Genomic DNA, 16,295 nt, shown 5'->3' with positions numbered 1-16,295 from the left:
CTGACTAAAGGAACACCGAATATGCAAGCAGAGAGATAATATGGAATGATAGCAACGTGCAATAGATGGATGCATGCAAATATAACAAAGGACAACACATAAAATTTGTCGCAAAACTTAAAAACGGAGATACGTCGGCAGCCAAAACTCAAAATCAAATTAAAAAAGAAACAACAGCCCCCAGCAAAAATAATCACAGTTTGAAATCGTTTTGATAATAGAAAGTTTTCCAAAACTTTGATCTGTTCTTCCGGTATTTGCAGTAGACAACGATCAGCGCCACTCCGATCAACGAGAGCCAGATGAAATACCAGTGTGTGCGGCTTGATTCCGGAATATTGTCTAAAACAAATTTTTAAAATGTTTGAACAGAATGAGTGATTCGAGATACCGTATCCATCGATATCCTTCCACGTTCTTTGTGGGCTGGCGTCAAGAACATTTTTCACTTTTTCGTTGGCTTCTAGTTGATCAACTTTTCCAGCGTGGACTTGGAACTTGGGGTTCAGATGACGTTGACCAGCGGAAAGTGTCTTTCCTTCCTTGTACTCAACCACTTTGTAACCAGGAACGTTCTGGAAATATCATATGGTTAGATATGTTGACCAATAGCATTCTTGGTAGGACCAAAATTATTGACTTTATGGTTTAAAATTGCTGCAACGTCACTTATTTCATTTTCATTTCCATATTTGGTATTCATTTATTGTCATAATAGCTTAAATCCTTTCTTCTAATTCCGATTTTGATATCAAATACAAGTTTCAATTGGTTTTTCTCATAGAAACCCATATTTTCGTAAACGGGAGAAAAAATTTTCTGCGCGTCAAAAGGCGGCGGTCCGCAATGCGCCATCACGGTGTTAACACAGATTGTGTATTTATTACGTGTAGCTATTTTTCACTAATCTTCAGCAGGAAAACTGCCTTCACATGGGAATTTCAGACGAATTTGACAATTTTTGAAAAAGGAATTGGTCTCCTGAGCTTTAGAATAAAGTTTTTCATACTTAGAACAAAAATTTTCCAGCTCTTCGAAGATCAAGATCGATTTTTGAAATTATTCCTCATAAAACTCACTTCTGCTGGATCCGTTTTGATATTTGAGTAGTATTTGAATACGAACGGCAGCGCCTTGGCTTCATCAATTTCTCCATTGGAGTCGTAGCAGTCTGGGCAAACCGATTTTGGTGGGAACTGTTGCTTTTTGAAGGATGGATCATCGGTCAACGAGCCGGACAGTCTCTTGTTCACGAAATTGTGCACTCTCCACAACCAAGCATACACATCTTCAGCTCTAGTGACCAGGTGGAGCTGATTCTTCTCAGCCTCCTTGGTGAAATTCTGCGCACACTCGGAGCAACTCAAAAAGTGGAAGATGAAGGCACGGAACGGCTCGAGCACGTCGATCACTGGCTTGAAGGCGGTATCTGAAATATTATAGTGATCTTTTCTTTCTTCAAAATAAAATTCTCACTGTGTTTTTCCTGTTTGTAAGCTTCTACAGTAATCGTATGTGCCAATGTCCAAAGTCCACATGTGTATCCTCTAAGATTTGGCTTGGATCCAGCACAAGCCATCCAGGTGATCTCTTTTGGAAGTGGGTTTCCGAGAGCTTGCTGAAGAATGAATTATCATTAATCACACAAAAACCTATAAAAATCACTTGAATCTCATCGACTTTAGCCGTCCATTCGTTAGCCGTTACAACTGAACGAAGTTGGATCCATTCGTCAAGACGGAAGAACAGGCGACGCATTGGTGTGGTTCCAGGGGCATACTGTAATTCATTTGTAGTCAATTTATTGATTTATATACATTTGTACCTTCTTCAAAGTATGCATCCATTGCTTCAATGCGGCCAATGGCTCATCTCGGATCTCCTCTCTTCTTGGAATCTCTTTGTACAGCATGTAGCTCATTGCACTTTTCAGATCAACGAGTTGCACTTCAAATTGGTTGTTCAGTGGATTCGACGGTGCGGCGATGACAGGCTAGAATAGAAAATTTTCTGAATTGAGAGAGGAAAATTAAAAGGCTCTGTGAAACAGGGGGAGATCTCAGATTTTCTACGGTGGATTAAGGTGCAGGAAGAGTTAACCACACCATGCTATCCACATACCACGAAAATTGCTTTAATTTGTCTCAAATTTCGCCAAAATTTGTTCCACATTGAAGCCCAATTCTGAATTTTTGTTGTAAACGTTTTTTTTTTAATTCAAGTGCAAATGCTCTTTGGCATACATGATAAATCGCTTCAAAATTGAAATTATGAGCCTAACTGCATACAAGATGATAGAGGATCCCAATACAATCTTCAGTAAAAATCGTTCTGCTTCAAAATTGATTTTTAAGTTCGGGCCGGCAATTTTTGCCCAGCCCGACCATCAAATGCCGGACCGCACCCGGTTACTGATTTAAGTGCTGGAGGATTTTTAGTAGAGGTTGTACAGCTCGCCGAGCTCTATCTGATTTTTTTTGCCCACAATTTTAATTTTGAAGCAAACCTTCAGCCGGCCCGCCGACACATATAGTTTTTTTGGGTAAATAAACTAAACTAAAAACATACCGCTGCGTTCACTGGCTGAATAGTCGGACTTCTTGCAGCAATTTTGTCTCCAATCAACTCCTCAACTTTCTCCTGCACATCTAACCACTTCTCAATCGGACTGCTACTCTTCCACATTGGCTCAGCATTTCCATTGGAGAACAACAGAGCGTGCGCACCGCCATCGGAGAAGAATTTCAAAGCGATTTGATGTTTCTGCTCAACATAAGCAACCTTTAATGCATTGTTCCCATGATAGTTGATCAGGTTGGACCAAGCAATAACAGATGGACTATCCTGAACAACGATTGCAAGGTATGGAGTGCTTCCGATGGATTTGAAGACGTCTTCGAGGGTTGTCGAGCTGAAACTTCTATTTTTCCAAGAGCTATGAAAACGAAAAGATCCTACTCTGATAGCGGAAGGAAAGTTGGCCAGTTTTCCGGATTCTGTCGTTGAGCATCCGCTTGAGCAAGTCCAGCAATGTCGTGAGCCAGCTTATTGATATCATACTTGTCTCCGCTATACTTCATACCGTCGTCTTTGGAGGCTGAGTTGTATTTGAAGTACTGGAATAATTTTAATTCAGATGATGACTCCAAATTCCTGGTCTTACTCTAAGAGATGGGTAGGAGCTAACAGAGTGCTCTCTGCAGAGTGGCATGTTCTTGTCATCGGCGCAGTTGACGACCGTAACTTGGACCAATGGAGCCCATTTTTCGAGCTGTCTGAAAAATGAGTTACTTATAAATTAGTTTTTTTTTGTTTTGGAATTCCTAGCTGTCTTTTCTTAGGTTCATTATCTAACGTCACCTAATTCTCATTATTTACATTGCCTAGCTCCGTTGACATGTGTAGGAAAAACGACGAAATTTTAAATAAACACAAATCGTGTAAACAACGAATTCGAGATCCGGCACAAAATCTTACTTCGCGAATTTCTTAAACGTAGGTGCGTATCCAATACAAGCTCCACACCATGATGAGTAGAATTCGACGAAATGTGCCTTTTTCTGGAAAGATATTTTTTTATTCTTGAGTGATTCGGATTCGGACTCACCACTCCATAGATTGCTGGATTGAACGTGTCGACGTCAAGTTCGAGGATCGGATCGTCTTTATCGTAGAGTGATTCCCCATTTCCCCGTCCGGCACTGACCGCCAAGATAACTACCAAGACGAACAGCATAAACACTCCTGAAACGATAAAGAACTGCAAAAGAGAAAGAAGGAATAAGAAGAGCGTCACAAAAAAAATAAGAAACTTTTTTGTAATGTGGGAAACTGGAATACAAAATAGGACGACGGTGATGATACGATGATAAATTTTGAGTCACACTTTCTCTTTTCTTGTTAGTTACAGAATCAGTCCAAAATGAAAAGAAAAGTAGTAGAGAGAAAAGCGGATTTGGATGTGAGAAACAGCGAAACGCGTGTATGTCTGTGTGTGTTGGGATAACCAAAAAAGACAAGAAAGAAGAAGGAAAATTCGACGGACAGGGAAGCAGCGGCTAGTTGCGAACAGGTTTTGAGTGGACAAGACAAGCTATGGTCGGCTATCTCGAGCGCGGAAGAAGACATATAACGATTCTTGTTTTTGTTTCTATCAAAGGAAACGACTTTTCATACTAAAAATTATAAGTTAAAAGAGATCGAACAAAAAAAGGTTGAGACGAGAAGGCGAACGGGCGGGATAGACGAACCTGAGTGATGATGATTCACAATGGGGTCACTCAATAATAGTCCTTCTCCCGACCGAGACCGCACTTATCGGCCCGCCGCGTCTTTCAATATGTGTTTAATGGGAGTCTCTGCCCAACTGTCGCAACCGAAACCTACATGACAGGCTGATGCACGGTTGGACCTCTGTCCGTTTTAATCAGAAACAAAAATAGAAAAAAGAAATCAACTGTCGTAGTGTGAAAAATCGACACTTTTGTTGCTTCTTCTCCTTCTTCTTCTCGTTTTTCCTTGATATGCCAATAAAATTTGAAGTGAACGGAGAACGACAGTGTAGAAAGCGGGGGAATGCGCGCGCACACGATCGATCAATGGGTGGCCTCTCTTTTGTTTTTACTCGCAACCTAATATAATAAGAAAAGTGACCTACCGGCTATAATGGCGGCGATGCACACACTCTTTGCAACTCCTGGCTCCTTCTTGTGCATATGGCAAGTACCCTGAATTTAGAAATAAGTTGAGAGGAGCAATAATAAGAAAAAATGAAGAACAAACTTTGATAAAGTTAATTAAAAACGCGAATAGGCTAATAAATGAGCAGTTTACGCGCACGTGGAGGAGAGTCCGCAAAACGTCGTGGCGGTGTTTGCACAGAATACGCAGCGTCTTGGAAGAGTTAATGAACTCAATCTTTGCTGCCTACTTTATTTTCGAAATTTATGGCAAGATGGGAAAAGAGATCGACTGAAAAAAAATGTGCGGATTGTTAATGAGTTTGGGTGAGAAAAACATATTTTGAAGCAAACAAAAAAAGATAAACAATTGTTTTTCAACTATACTTCACAACAATCACAGTGCTTCAAACAAGGTGCAGGGCACAAAAACAAAATTACTGAAATGATAATTCAACTACTATTGGCATACGTGCAATGTTCCTGTGAACCTGCAATAATACAATTTCAAAAAGGAAGAATAAATTGAAAAGAAATGCTTGTTATGCATTGAATCCAATATTGTGAGATATTTGACGCAAGCGGAGTATTTGAGATTTTTTAAAAAGGAAACTGGACAAAAATATGACACCAAAATAGCATTTAACAGTTACAGAAAAAAGAAAAAACGACTGTTTCCGAATAAAAAATAAGAAATTCTACCAGAATTTCAAACGCAAAGGGAACAGGAAATTTTCGGAGCGTCTCAAAATAATATTCAAAGACAGATAAAGTAAATTGTAGATAACGATCGGCATAGGAAACTTGTTTTTGGCTGCTTGTACCCTTTTGAAAAATAAAATTCGGAGAGCTCCTGAAACTATGGATTTTCGAGCGAGTAATTTTTGATAAATTCACTAATAACAGTGTGTTTGTTTTAGTAGGATTCTAATAAAACATACATGTAAGAAAGGGCTAATTTCAAAATGTTTCATTTTGTTTTGTTAGTTCCAACAACGATGTAAAAAACGTTAGAAAAGCACAAAAATGCATTGTGCTTCATTGAGCCTGTTAATTCTGTTGGGGTCTCAAAAAAATTAAAGTTTATCGCCGTATTTAACAGAATGATGGTTTATCTGATATAATGACTTGTATTATGATTATGTATGTATATCTCCATGTTATATTGACATAATTTTATTTTTACATTTTTTAACCAAAGATTTACATCTGTTGTAAATCTGTGAGTAGAAAAACGGACGCACTCGTATTTATACAAGAAGGTGTATTTGCTTTATTTATTTTTTTGGTCCTTTTTTTCTTGGACTTTTTGACACCAGAGTATTGTTTTCAAAACATATTCGCTTCCGAGTGGAATTGAACCTTGGATGCTGAGATTGAAATTCAACTGCTTTATGCACTTCACTATTTACATGAATAATACTATCAGATGATTATTATATAATCGATTATTGAAATTTTGAGGAACTGTCGCGTCTTCAAAAAAGTTTAAGTATATAACAACCAACTGATAGTATTATTCACGTAGCCCTAAATAGTGAAGTGAATAAAGCAGTTGAATCTCAATCTGAGCAGCCAGGGTTCAATTCCACTCGGAATCTCTTTTGAAAACAATATTCTGGTGTCAGAAAATCCAAGAAAAAAATAACTAAAAAAATAAAGCAAATGTACCCTCTTGTATGAATACAAGTGGGTCTAATCACAGATTTACATCTGCTGTAAATCTGTGATTAGGAAGGAGAATAGAAAATTTAAAAATCAATAAGTTCCAATCGAAAACCCAAAAACTTCTCATAAATTTTCTTTATAATGAATGAATGATAAAACTCTGGTTTTGTGCTTCTTTTTCCACAGAATATTATGGGTTTTGAAATATGCCATCTTATTCTGTATCCCTCCCATTTTAATATCAAAAAATGATTTTCTTTGGACAAAATAAAAAAATTTGAAATTAGCCCTTTCTTATATGATAAATAGTAGTTTACAAGCTACTTGAAACTACCACAAAACTAAAGCTGAACTTCGAAAGGTCTCAATGGAAAAGCATTTTATGATTTCTTGTGAGATTAGAATTGGTTTGAGAAAACAAAACTGTTAATTTTCATGATTAGAGTTAAAACTTTCTCATCCAAACGATGATAAACTAACAAGAATTAATGAAACTCGCTCTTATGCGCCACCTTTAAAGTAAAATAAGGAAAATGGAAAACATGGAAATTTTGAACTCCATCAAATTCAAAAATTCAAACTTTTGATAAAAATTCATTGAGGGAGAAGGCGCGTTTCTCAGCCTCCTCAGGGCAATTGCCTTACGTACATGTGCTCAAAAATAGGTCTAGCATGTGACAAGGGAGATTTAATTCAAATTTTTCGAAAGAGATATTCAATTCGAAAATCAATAACTTCTACTTAAATTAAATCCAAGTGAACTTGCTTCTTAGAAAATGTCTGTAATATAAAATTTCGTTGAATTTTTAAAGTAAAACAACAAATTTCATGTTCTGAAACGCCCGAGGAGTGGATAAATTCGCTTTTGAAAGTCACAGTTGTTTACTTTTCGATACTGTAACTGATATAACTCGGGTGAAACTCGCGAGCGGATTCTAACAAGTTGTAAGTGTTTAGATAGGTTATTCTCAGCCTATCCCAAAACTTTCATTAAATTCTGAGTTCATGAACAAGGTGTTTAGATGCATTTGTGAGTTCTTGAATTTTATTTTGTTGCTTCTTCGCATTTTTTAAATTCTCAAAACAACTATTTTTTGAAATGTTTTCAAAGTTTCATGTGCATGAACTGAACATTTTCTTGAAAAACATCAAAATAAATTTTATCTTTTTCATATATATGCATGGCCACTTGAGCGGTACCGACTCTAAACTTACAAAAAATCGTGAAATGTCTTGTCGTCCGATCTTTCCGTGTGTAGCTATAATTTTGTGGATGTTTTGGATAGCCTGCATACAAGGTTTCATCAAAATCTCAGGGTGATGTATGGAGTGGTTCCCGTATAAGTAAGGTAACAACGTTGTTTATACAGTTTGAAAGTGATAGTGATAATCAGACTGCCTGAAACGAAAGTAGCTGCAAAAATATGCGATAGAGGTGAGTCCTTGTCAATATGGCTTCGTAGCTCAGCCGGTTGCTGTATGGAACCTAAAGTATTCCGCCCACAAGTTCATCTTTCCAAAAAGCAGTTAAGAGATTCAAAAAAAACCGTGTTTCCCTTGTTGGAAAAATGGAATTTAATCAGCACCAAAAAAATTGTTCACGGACATTAGCCTGATATAAAACCAGTTATATGTAGAAGAAACCTAAAGTATTCTTAACTTTTTCTTTTTTTTCAGTTTCCTGACATATGCTGTACCGTTTACAAACATTTGCAAGATTGTTGTTCATTTTTGTTTTTTCAATTCCCATGCGAATTTTTGTTTTCATAATATTGAGAGTGTCAGAAGAAGGTTAAGAAACTTCTAAAAGTGCATTTATGACGTATCTTGTCTTCTGAAATTCACTGGAAATCATTGGTTCATTAAATATATGTCTGTTCATCCTCTTATATTCAAGAATAACCAAAGTTAGATTTTTAGGTCTTGCAACATCTGAGAGAACATCTGAACCTATTGGTGAGAAGCTTACACAAATCCCTTCCTATTGTTAGAAGTACCTTATAATCCAATCACAAATTAGATTTTCTCTTCTGATATTATTTATATCTCTGAAAATGCTCGACTTCCGAGCAGCACACTTCCTATGCTCAGTTTTTTTCCTCTCTGTCATCAGGCTCGCACTATGTTTCACGCTATAAATAAATAATAGCATTATCTTCCAAAAGATGTATACAAAGTGTAGCATTATAACAATTTCTCAATTCATTTTCAAAAATATTTGGTCCGTCCCCCTTTCTCTCATTTGTGCCTTAAAATCAAACACACAACTTTATGTATCCACATAAACTACTAGACATCAAGGAGGGACATATATGTTCATCGCGGCAATTTCACACTTGTATGAACTTTCTTTGTGAAAGGAGAGGGAGCCGGGAGATGGACAGGTTCCTCCTTAAAAGAAACCGCAATAAACTTGGATCCAATATGGATTATGATGTGATACATAACCGTTTTTCTTCCGCTTCAATCATCAAGTTTGTATAAGGCATTCAATGAGTTTTTGAGGGACTTGCGGCATCTTTCAATGTGATATTTTTCATTGTACGAGTGCAAAACAGAGTTTTTTGTTTGTCAGTACATGTCCCTCGTTTCAAACATCGCATTCGAACACTGTGTCCACTCTGTCCAGAATAGTGTCCACTCCATAAACCCTAATTTACAATTGTGCACGGCTGTTTTTAGTGGAGAGGAGTGCCAGAGGTTTTATGGTTACTGTAGTTGCTAATTTACAATGATGAGGTACCAGCAATTGCGCAACAAGTGGCAAATTTTTTTTTGTTGAGAAAAAAACGGATTTTCAAAATTTCATCAAATACATTTGTACATCTTTTTGAGTCATCCATCATCAGATGTACTTTTTATCCGTTTGTCTTGAAATTGACGCTCCTGATGCATTGTGAATTGTATGGATCATCACCAATGTTTACGAGCCTTGAAAATTGACGTCGTCACCTAGTTTTTGTATTCTTCTTTATTCTTACGTAGCATTAGAAGATTGGAAGTGAAAACAATTTGGTGATGCTTGTAATTTTTCTGGATTTTGATAACTTCTAGTCGGTTTCTTCTGGCAAACTTCCACTTTGTACTTAACACACCTAACCTTATGATGAATGACGCCGTTTTGATCAGTTTCTAGTTGAATTTATAATGTATATAAAGAACGATTTTTCCAAGTTTTTTTTTCACCTTTTTCCCACTCATTGGTTCTTTGTGGAGGAGCTATTTCAGAAATTGCATCTCTTTTTCTTTCAGAGTTCTCAACTTTTAATCTCCTGTGCATTGGTTATAATGTTGCTAAATCCCTTTAATCCTCCGTTCTCGATTCGCAAATCTGTCTGATCCAAATTATCCGTTCTTAGAAAAAAACGTCTTTGAACGCTTTCAGAAGTTTTTCTTGATCTTACAAAAACCTTTTGAACTAAAAAAAAGTCGGGTTTACACGTTGTCATTCCCCCTCGTCGTAGAGGGGAACCAATTTTAAATTTGACCGGTCGGTCCCACCCGGTCAAGAAATTTTGAAATAATTCTGAAACTAGAATAAGGGAGTGAATGTTAATATGTTTTTGTTTCATTAGAGGATATTCAAATTCAAATATTCATAGGTTACTTTTTTGGCCGTTTTTCGAAAACTTCCACCTGTTACCGGACCGGCCCAGCATCTGAAATTTATGTTATTGTATACTCTCCAAAAAATTGTTACAAAATGTCTAATGAAACGGGAAAAATGACAAATATCAAAAGTCAGAAAATTTCAACAAGACAAGGACGCCTACAATGTACAAAAACTAACCGTAAACAAAATTAAAATCTAAAAATATTTCCGTTGCTAACGGTATATAGATATAAATGAAACTGATGAGATATTTGATTTAATCTGGAAACCTCCAAAAACAGTAGGAATATCGACACCCATCAATGTTCCCAAACAAATCGTTATACCTAACTAGCAAGTATGTAAGTATGATCCGCTACTGTCAAACGTCATCTGTCTTTATAGGCATTCATGCCTTCCGGGATTATTGGGTTGGCACCTAGGACAATAGGTTTGTGAAGAGTCACTTAGTTCAATAATATGACGAGCAGCTGAATGGTGTCAATCAAAACGAGTTGTTGCGAAGTTGCTCATCCGGGCTAACCGCAGCGTTTAGATAATCTTTTCGTTTGTTTCGACTCTTCTGATATCCACATACACAAACTATTTGACCTGCGGGTTTCGATATTTGAAACTGTGGCTCTAGTTGGTCAGATGTCTTAAGCTAATACGTTTTCCAAAACATCATATTTTTTGTTGTTTTACAGTACTCCAAAATATGAAAACTTGCTGTTTGTATTAAAACAATGTGTAAAATACATTAATCCTTTAGATTATGTAACTTGTTGAAAAATTGTGTTAGTACAACAGATCAAACTACCAAGTTCCGTGTTGGTCAAGAGTTTGTTTTCTCATCTTTTTTTGGATAATTAATTCATTTGAGGCAATAATTCTAGAGGTAATCAGTGTGTAGCTCACTTGAGATTTTTTTTCCTGAAAAAAAATTCTGGTTGGTGCTGTCAACATCACATGGTTTAGATAAAGTTGTTAACGATTTTTTTTGTTGAATTTTTGAGCTGGATCACAATTTTTTTTTGAATTGATATTGTTCTGAAGCGATTTATCACGGAAAATAACTAGATTTAAGAATTCTTCATACCGTATTTCCTCGGTTAAAAAAATGCAACGCCTTTTTTACCTCTGAGCTCAATTATCTCGACTTATTTGAGAGATTTCGCAAATCTGACAAATGATAAATTGTTTATCCACTTATCACCAACATTTTATCAGTTTGCAGGATTTTTGTATATCTTTCAGAAACCGAGAAAGTTTTTGTTCAAGTGCGAGTAAAGAAGTCGAGCACAAAATTTCAACTTTGAATTCATATCTAATTCCCTGCAAGATTTATGAAAAAGTAGCCAACTGATAAACTGTTTCCGATATTACGATAAACAATTTATCAGTTGACTAGTATTTTTTATACACAGGATGAGATATATGGGCTCAAAAATGACTTTTCGGGTGGCACTCTATTAGATTGTTCACGATATCTATTCTTAAGGATATTGGTTACATCAACCACCAATCGGCTGATTCTATATTTATTTTCAGTAATATTTTTATTCTTGATTATCTTTTCTTCTTTCAGTTGATTCCATTATAACTGATGGTGTTCAAAACTCTGAAAAATCCCACACTCTTTTCATCTTTTTTGCTTACAATCGTCAGAAACATCACCGTCTAGAACACATCTGACCAAATTTATGCACGTTCCAATAGACATAGCCGTTCAGACAGACAGTGATATTCCGTTTTGTCACGCTTAACTGAACACCATTCCTCCCTTGATTTCCCCCGATGAAGATCAGAAGAAAGGCGTGTACATACCTATGCATATCGGTTTCTTCAACACCTTGCTGCTCTTCATATTCTTCATACAACACCCGTTTAACACCTTCTTTTTTTTTTCGGAGGTCACGCCGGCATCGTCTTTCAAGTCAAAGCGCGGGGTCCCTTTCGCATCTCACCTACCACTACCATCTTCCCCCGCCAGGCCACGCCTCCACCGAGTCGGCCGCGTTGGCCCGCCCCTCCCACCTAAGACACCCATCACTTTTTCGTGTTATTGTTTCCATACCAAATTGCTTCAGTATACCAACTTTATCAAATCTCCAGTTCCTGCTCCAATAAGTTCCTCTACTGGCCCTTAATCATGGCTCGATTCTCCATCCTGGATCTGTGTCCAGATCTCGTCGAGAAGGCAATGAATGTTCAGAACGGGCTGGTCTCCATGCAATCAACTCTCCAGCTTCAGGCTCAGAAAGGTTTGTGGTTTTTCAGCTATTAATAGTTTCCTGCTAAGCGCGTCTTTTTGTTCCATACATCGTTTCTAGATCCTGGCACCCATGAAGTTCATCCCCAGATTAGGGATACTCTGTCTGTATACTAATCCTTAACTTATCAGTTATTTTTATTCCCATTGTTTGATAATTTTTTGATATTAGAGTGCATAGATGTGCAAAGATACTAAATTAGATAGATCAAAATGGCTTGCTTCTAGGCTTCCTAGATACATTCAGTCAGAACCTGTTACCGTAACCCCGCTATGTAGTGTTCCTCCCTCTTCTCACCGTTACCTATTTTGAAAGCGCGGCGACTCTTGTTATATTATTATGATGATTATCTGTTAAACATGCATCTATATGTGCTTCGGGGCTACTGTAACCGGGGCCCGGTGTGTTTGCCCCTGGAGCCCCTCCGCACTTGTTGTCGTCGTTGATTGATGTTTGCCATCGTTCTCGTTTTTCGTATCAACCCCGCTCTAGCCAATGCTTGAATCTTTCGCCCGCTCACCTAAAATGACAGTAGGACCGAGGAGAATCGAGTCGCGGCGGTGGCCACCACCAGCTGTCATGTTGTTGCGGATTTGTAAACCCGCAGCTCGTCAAAACTCATAATCTCTTTGTTGCACCACATGCTCCATTTCCTACCGTAAACCAAATCTTCTTATCTGCAGATATCAACGACCCGTGCACATCAATCGACTCCACCACTGACATCATGTCCAATCCAGCCAATGACAACAGCGATTATCTTTTAGACGAGAGTGTTGACGATGAGAGGTCGGAAAGTACTTCCAGCAAGGATTCGAAGTCACCATGCTCTAACTCGTCTGATGACAAAAAACCAAGCTCCCCGAATGACAAGCCACCATTCTCATACAACGCCTTGATAATGATGGCTATCAAAAATAGCCCGGAAAAACGTCTGACCCTTGCTGGAATCTACGACTACATCCTCACCAACTATCCATTCTACCGGGATAACAAGCAGGGATGGCAGAACTCCATCCGCCACAATCTCTCACTCAACAAATGTTTCGTCAAGGTTCCAAGAAATTTCGATGATCCAGGAAAAGGTAAAAAATTAGATGTTAGAGCTTCGAAAAATACGGTCTTTTTTTCAGGCAACTACTGGATGCTCGATGCCACTTGCGAAGATGAGGTTTTCATTGGTGGAGCTACTGGAAAACTTCGTCGTCGTCCTTCCACACTATCTCGTGCCAGAATGGATGCCTACAAGCAGTACGGTGCCGCCGCTGCCAACCTTTTCCCATACTTCAATCCCGGCCTTCCACCCATGCCACGTACCCCGTTTATTACCACTCCCCCCACTGCTTTCCTTCCTCGACCAATGATGCCAATGCCAAGTTTGGCTCCGGTCTTTACTCAACCCGAGCTTATCCAAATGTATCTTAACCAACAGCAAGGCTTATTCGCTAAACTACAGTAACCCGCGTCCTCCTTTCTTGTTAGCTTCTCATATAGTTCGGTGCCCTTCTGTTCTATGCCTTAACTTATTGTTTCCCATTTTTAAATTCTTAAAAAAATAGTTATTCCTTGTTGATCGGGTAGTAGAAATGCAATGAATTCCAAATTATTCATTCTCTGAGCTTCCCTTATTTTTTCAATCGCATGTTAGTTGTATTCTCTTTTATAGATCTGTGTTCGTTGCTTTATTACTTGTTTTACCATTCCACGCTTGTATACCAATTTGTCTTCTCATATTCTTGTCGCAATTCTAAATGTTTCCAAAATAAATCGTTAGTCACATTGACTCTTCAGGTACCGATATTACGTAATCTAGCTGTGCATCGGTGTTCCTTATGTGCCTCTGGCAGCTGCTAACACTGTTTTGTTTTTAAAACGCCGACTGTAGATTGAATCAAAGAAGAGAAATAATGACTGTATAGTAGAATCAGATTGCCGGAAACAAAAATAATCGTTTTCTTATTAACAACCAATCACAACACATCTGTTACTTTACCTGAGGTGGTCTTGACCCCTCCCGAGGGCTAAAAAATGTTTATAATCTACCTGTATCAAGTTTCCTACCATCTCCTCCGACAGAAGCTTAAGAAACTATCTGCCGCCAAAAACCCGGGAAAAACGGCTACTGTTACTATAACATAAACTTTTTCGAGAGTCTCCTCACTGCGCGGAATAAGTGGATTCAAATTTCAGGACCCCCACGCCGACAGATAGAGACAGTGATATCAGCAACAACATCTGTGTGGCATATCATATTGACATTCTTTTGGAAGCAATCGGCCGACCTCAAAAACTGAAGGTAAGATTTGGTGTAAAAGTCGGAAGCTTCACCGGATTGACTCCAACTGCGGTTGGATGAGAAGAGGCTGTCGGTGATGATGATGATGACAACAGCAGGTGCTCCTCCGTTCTGCCAGTCAAACCGCAGAGGGCCAATAAACCTGTGAGGCAGAGAGGAAGATACAAATTTACAATGATCGATTGCAATTGGTGGTCCATCAGAACTGGCATATTTATGATTTTGGCACTTGTTTGTGGACCGGAAATCCGGGGGAGGGGAGTGTGTTTGTATGTTTACCTCATTTTCATTTTCCACAAAATTCCATTTATGTTTATTTTGAGACTTCATTCCATCCGACTTTTGTTATGAAATTAGATGGATTAATGAAGTGTGAGAAGGCAAAAGAACATGAGTTTACGTCTTATGGTCTCAAGTTGAGAATTTGAAAAATGTGGGTGGTGGCGTTTTTCCATTTTCCAGAAAGGGATAGTGACTGTAGTCCAACATAAATATGACTATACACATAAAGTGGATGACCCCTCATACTGTACAAGGCAAGGAGGCAGATGGAGAGTTGTGTAACCGAACAAGGCGTGCTGCTCTCAACACGATAAATCTTTTCATTGGTATATTGTTTGGAAAAATTGTCTAAACATCTAAGCCAATGGGTAATTACCGAGAGGAATACGTCATAAGTGCCTGTTGAGTGCTGGAAGGAAAATCAGAGAGGACTGAGAATAATCGGTAACCTAAAAATGGATAGACTAGAGAAGTGAAGGAAATAATGGGAATTTTCTGAGAACATCACATTTTCAGATACTGCTTGAAAGTGTTTTTACAGGTTTGAAGCATCACAAATTGGTACAACTTGGAACAGGTAACCTAATAATGGATGGACAGGAAAAAAGTGTTGAATATTTTTGAATACTAGTTTTTTGGGACTTTTTATAACAATTTTTTACTTGCAGACATAGAAGGATAAGATAGTTTTTTACAAAAAAAACGTGGAAATCAAAATTTTAAGTTTTTCAGTTTCAATACTTCGAAAACGACTACGATGTTAGAAATATGTAAACCTTCGAATCAACCAAAATTATCAAGGTCTTGATTTTCATATCATTTTAGGAATAGAATTTAAAACAAACTAAAACATTCCTGTTTTTCAAATTTCCTTTCACAACCATTTACAAACACTTGAACAATTTTCTCCTGGGAATCTAGAAACCTTTATCCTAACCCTACTTACTGTCATTAACTTGTCATTCTCGCATGTCTTCTAGCAAAATATTATTCGAAGATTATTTAATGTGTCTGATCCTAATCCTTCCGTTCATCTAGTTACAACAATTGAGAACAGGTGCTCTCAATTCCCGTATCCAAGTAACATTCAAGGGTTACTGTAGCATATTTTGAGGAGTTCGAAAGGGCAGGTTCATTTACCCCAACTGTTCGACAGATGACGATTGGGATGTGCACTAGGGAGAATGTGCCTCATAATTATATGATGTGTGTTTGTTACTTCGAAATTGAACAACAGCTTTATCGGCTTATATCGATACACTTGCTCGTTTGTTCCCAATTAGCACTAGCAGCTCATTCGGGATGTTATTGTAAAGGGTGTGAATGACTGCTCGCACGGGCCTCTCTTCAAAACGGTGTCAAATTTTTAGAACAACGATGGGAATAAGGGATCACATGAAACAGAGTCGCGGTGTTTGCACAAATTCCTAAATAGTAATTCTTTCCAGAATCGGTTTCTGTTAGGTAGGTGTGAACGATTAATAAGAGGACGGCTAACTATAATC

At 37.9% G+C, this 16,295-nt stretch overlaps 3 protein-coding genes across 3 annotated transcripts; 2 read left to right on the top strand and 1 right to left on the bottom strand.

Moving 5' to 3' along the window:
* Nucleotides 1–193: 193 nt before the first annotated feature.
* Nucleotides 194–4,715, bottom strand: CBG14281 (the record flags this gene model as incomplete). Its single annotated transcript, XM_045239522.1, has 12 exons — nucleotides 194–342; nucleotides 392–575; nucleotides 1,080–1,429; nucleotides 1,477–1,618; nucleotides 1,666–1,779; nucleotides 1,826–1,993; nucleotides 2,569–2,911; nucleotides 2,959–3,143; nucleotides 3,164–3,275; nucleotides 3,478–3,581; nucleotides 3,608–3,744; nucleotides 4,658–4,715. The coding sequence occupies 12 exons, from the start codon at nucleotides 4,713–4,715 to the stop codon at nucleotides 194–196; spliced, it is 2,046 nt and encodes a 681-aa protein (XP_045095380.1).
* A 7,053-nt stretch (nucleotides 4,716–11,768) lies between these two features.
* CBG27656 lies at nucleotides 11,769–11,980 on the top strand (the record flags this gene model as incomplete). Its single annotated transcript, XM_045239521.1, has 2 exons — nucleotides 11,769–11,778; nucleotides 11,853–11,980. The coding sequence occupies 2 exons, from the start codon at nucleotides 11,769–11,771 to the stop codon at nucleotides 11,978–11,980; spliced, it is 138 nt and encodes a 45-aa protein (XP_045099496.1).
* A 111-nt stretch (nucleotides 11,981–12,091) lies between these two features.
* Cbr-fkh-2 lies at nucleotides 12,092–13,671 on the top strand (the record flags this gene model as incomplete). The annotated part of the gene is made up of 3 exons (XM_002644378.1): nucleotides 12,092–12,203; nucleotides 12,896–13,297; nucleotides 13,346–13,671. 3 exons carry the CDS (start codon nucleotides 12,092–12,094, stop codon nucleotides 13,669–13,671), a joined length of 840 nt encoding a protein of 279 aa, XP_002644424.1.
* Nucleotides 13,672–16,295: the final 2,624 nt, after the last annotated feature.

This window comes from Caenorhabditis briggsae, assembly GCF_000004555.2.
Source record: "Caenorhabditis briggsae complete genome, chrX, whole genome shotgun sequence".
NCBI classification, from domain to species: domain Eukaryota; kingdom Metazoa; phylum Nematoda; class Chromadorea; order Rhabditida; family Rhabditidae; genus Caenorhabditis; species Caenorhabditis briggsae.
Note: the sequence above shows the minus strand (reverse complement) of the source record. Positions and strands in the feature narration are given on the sequence as shown.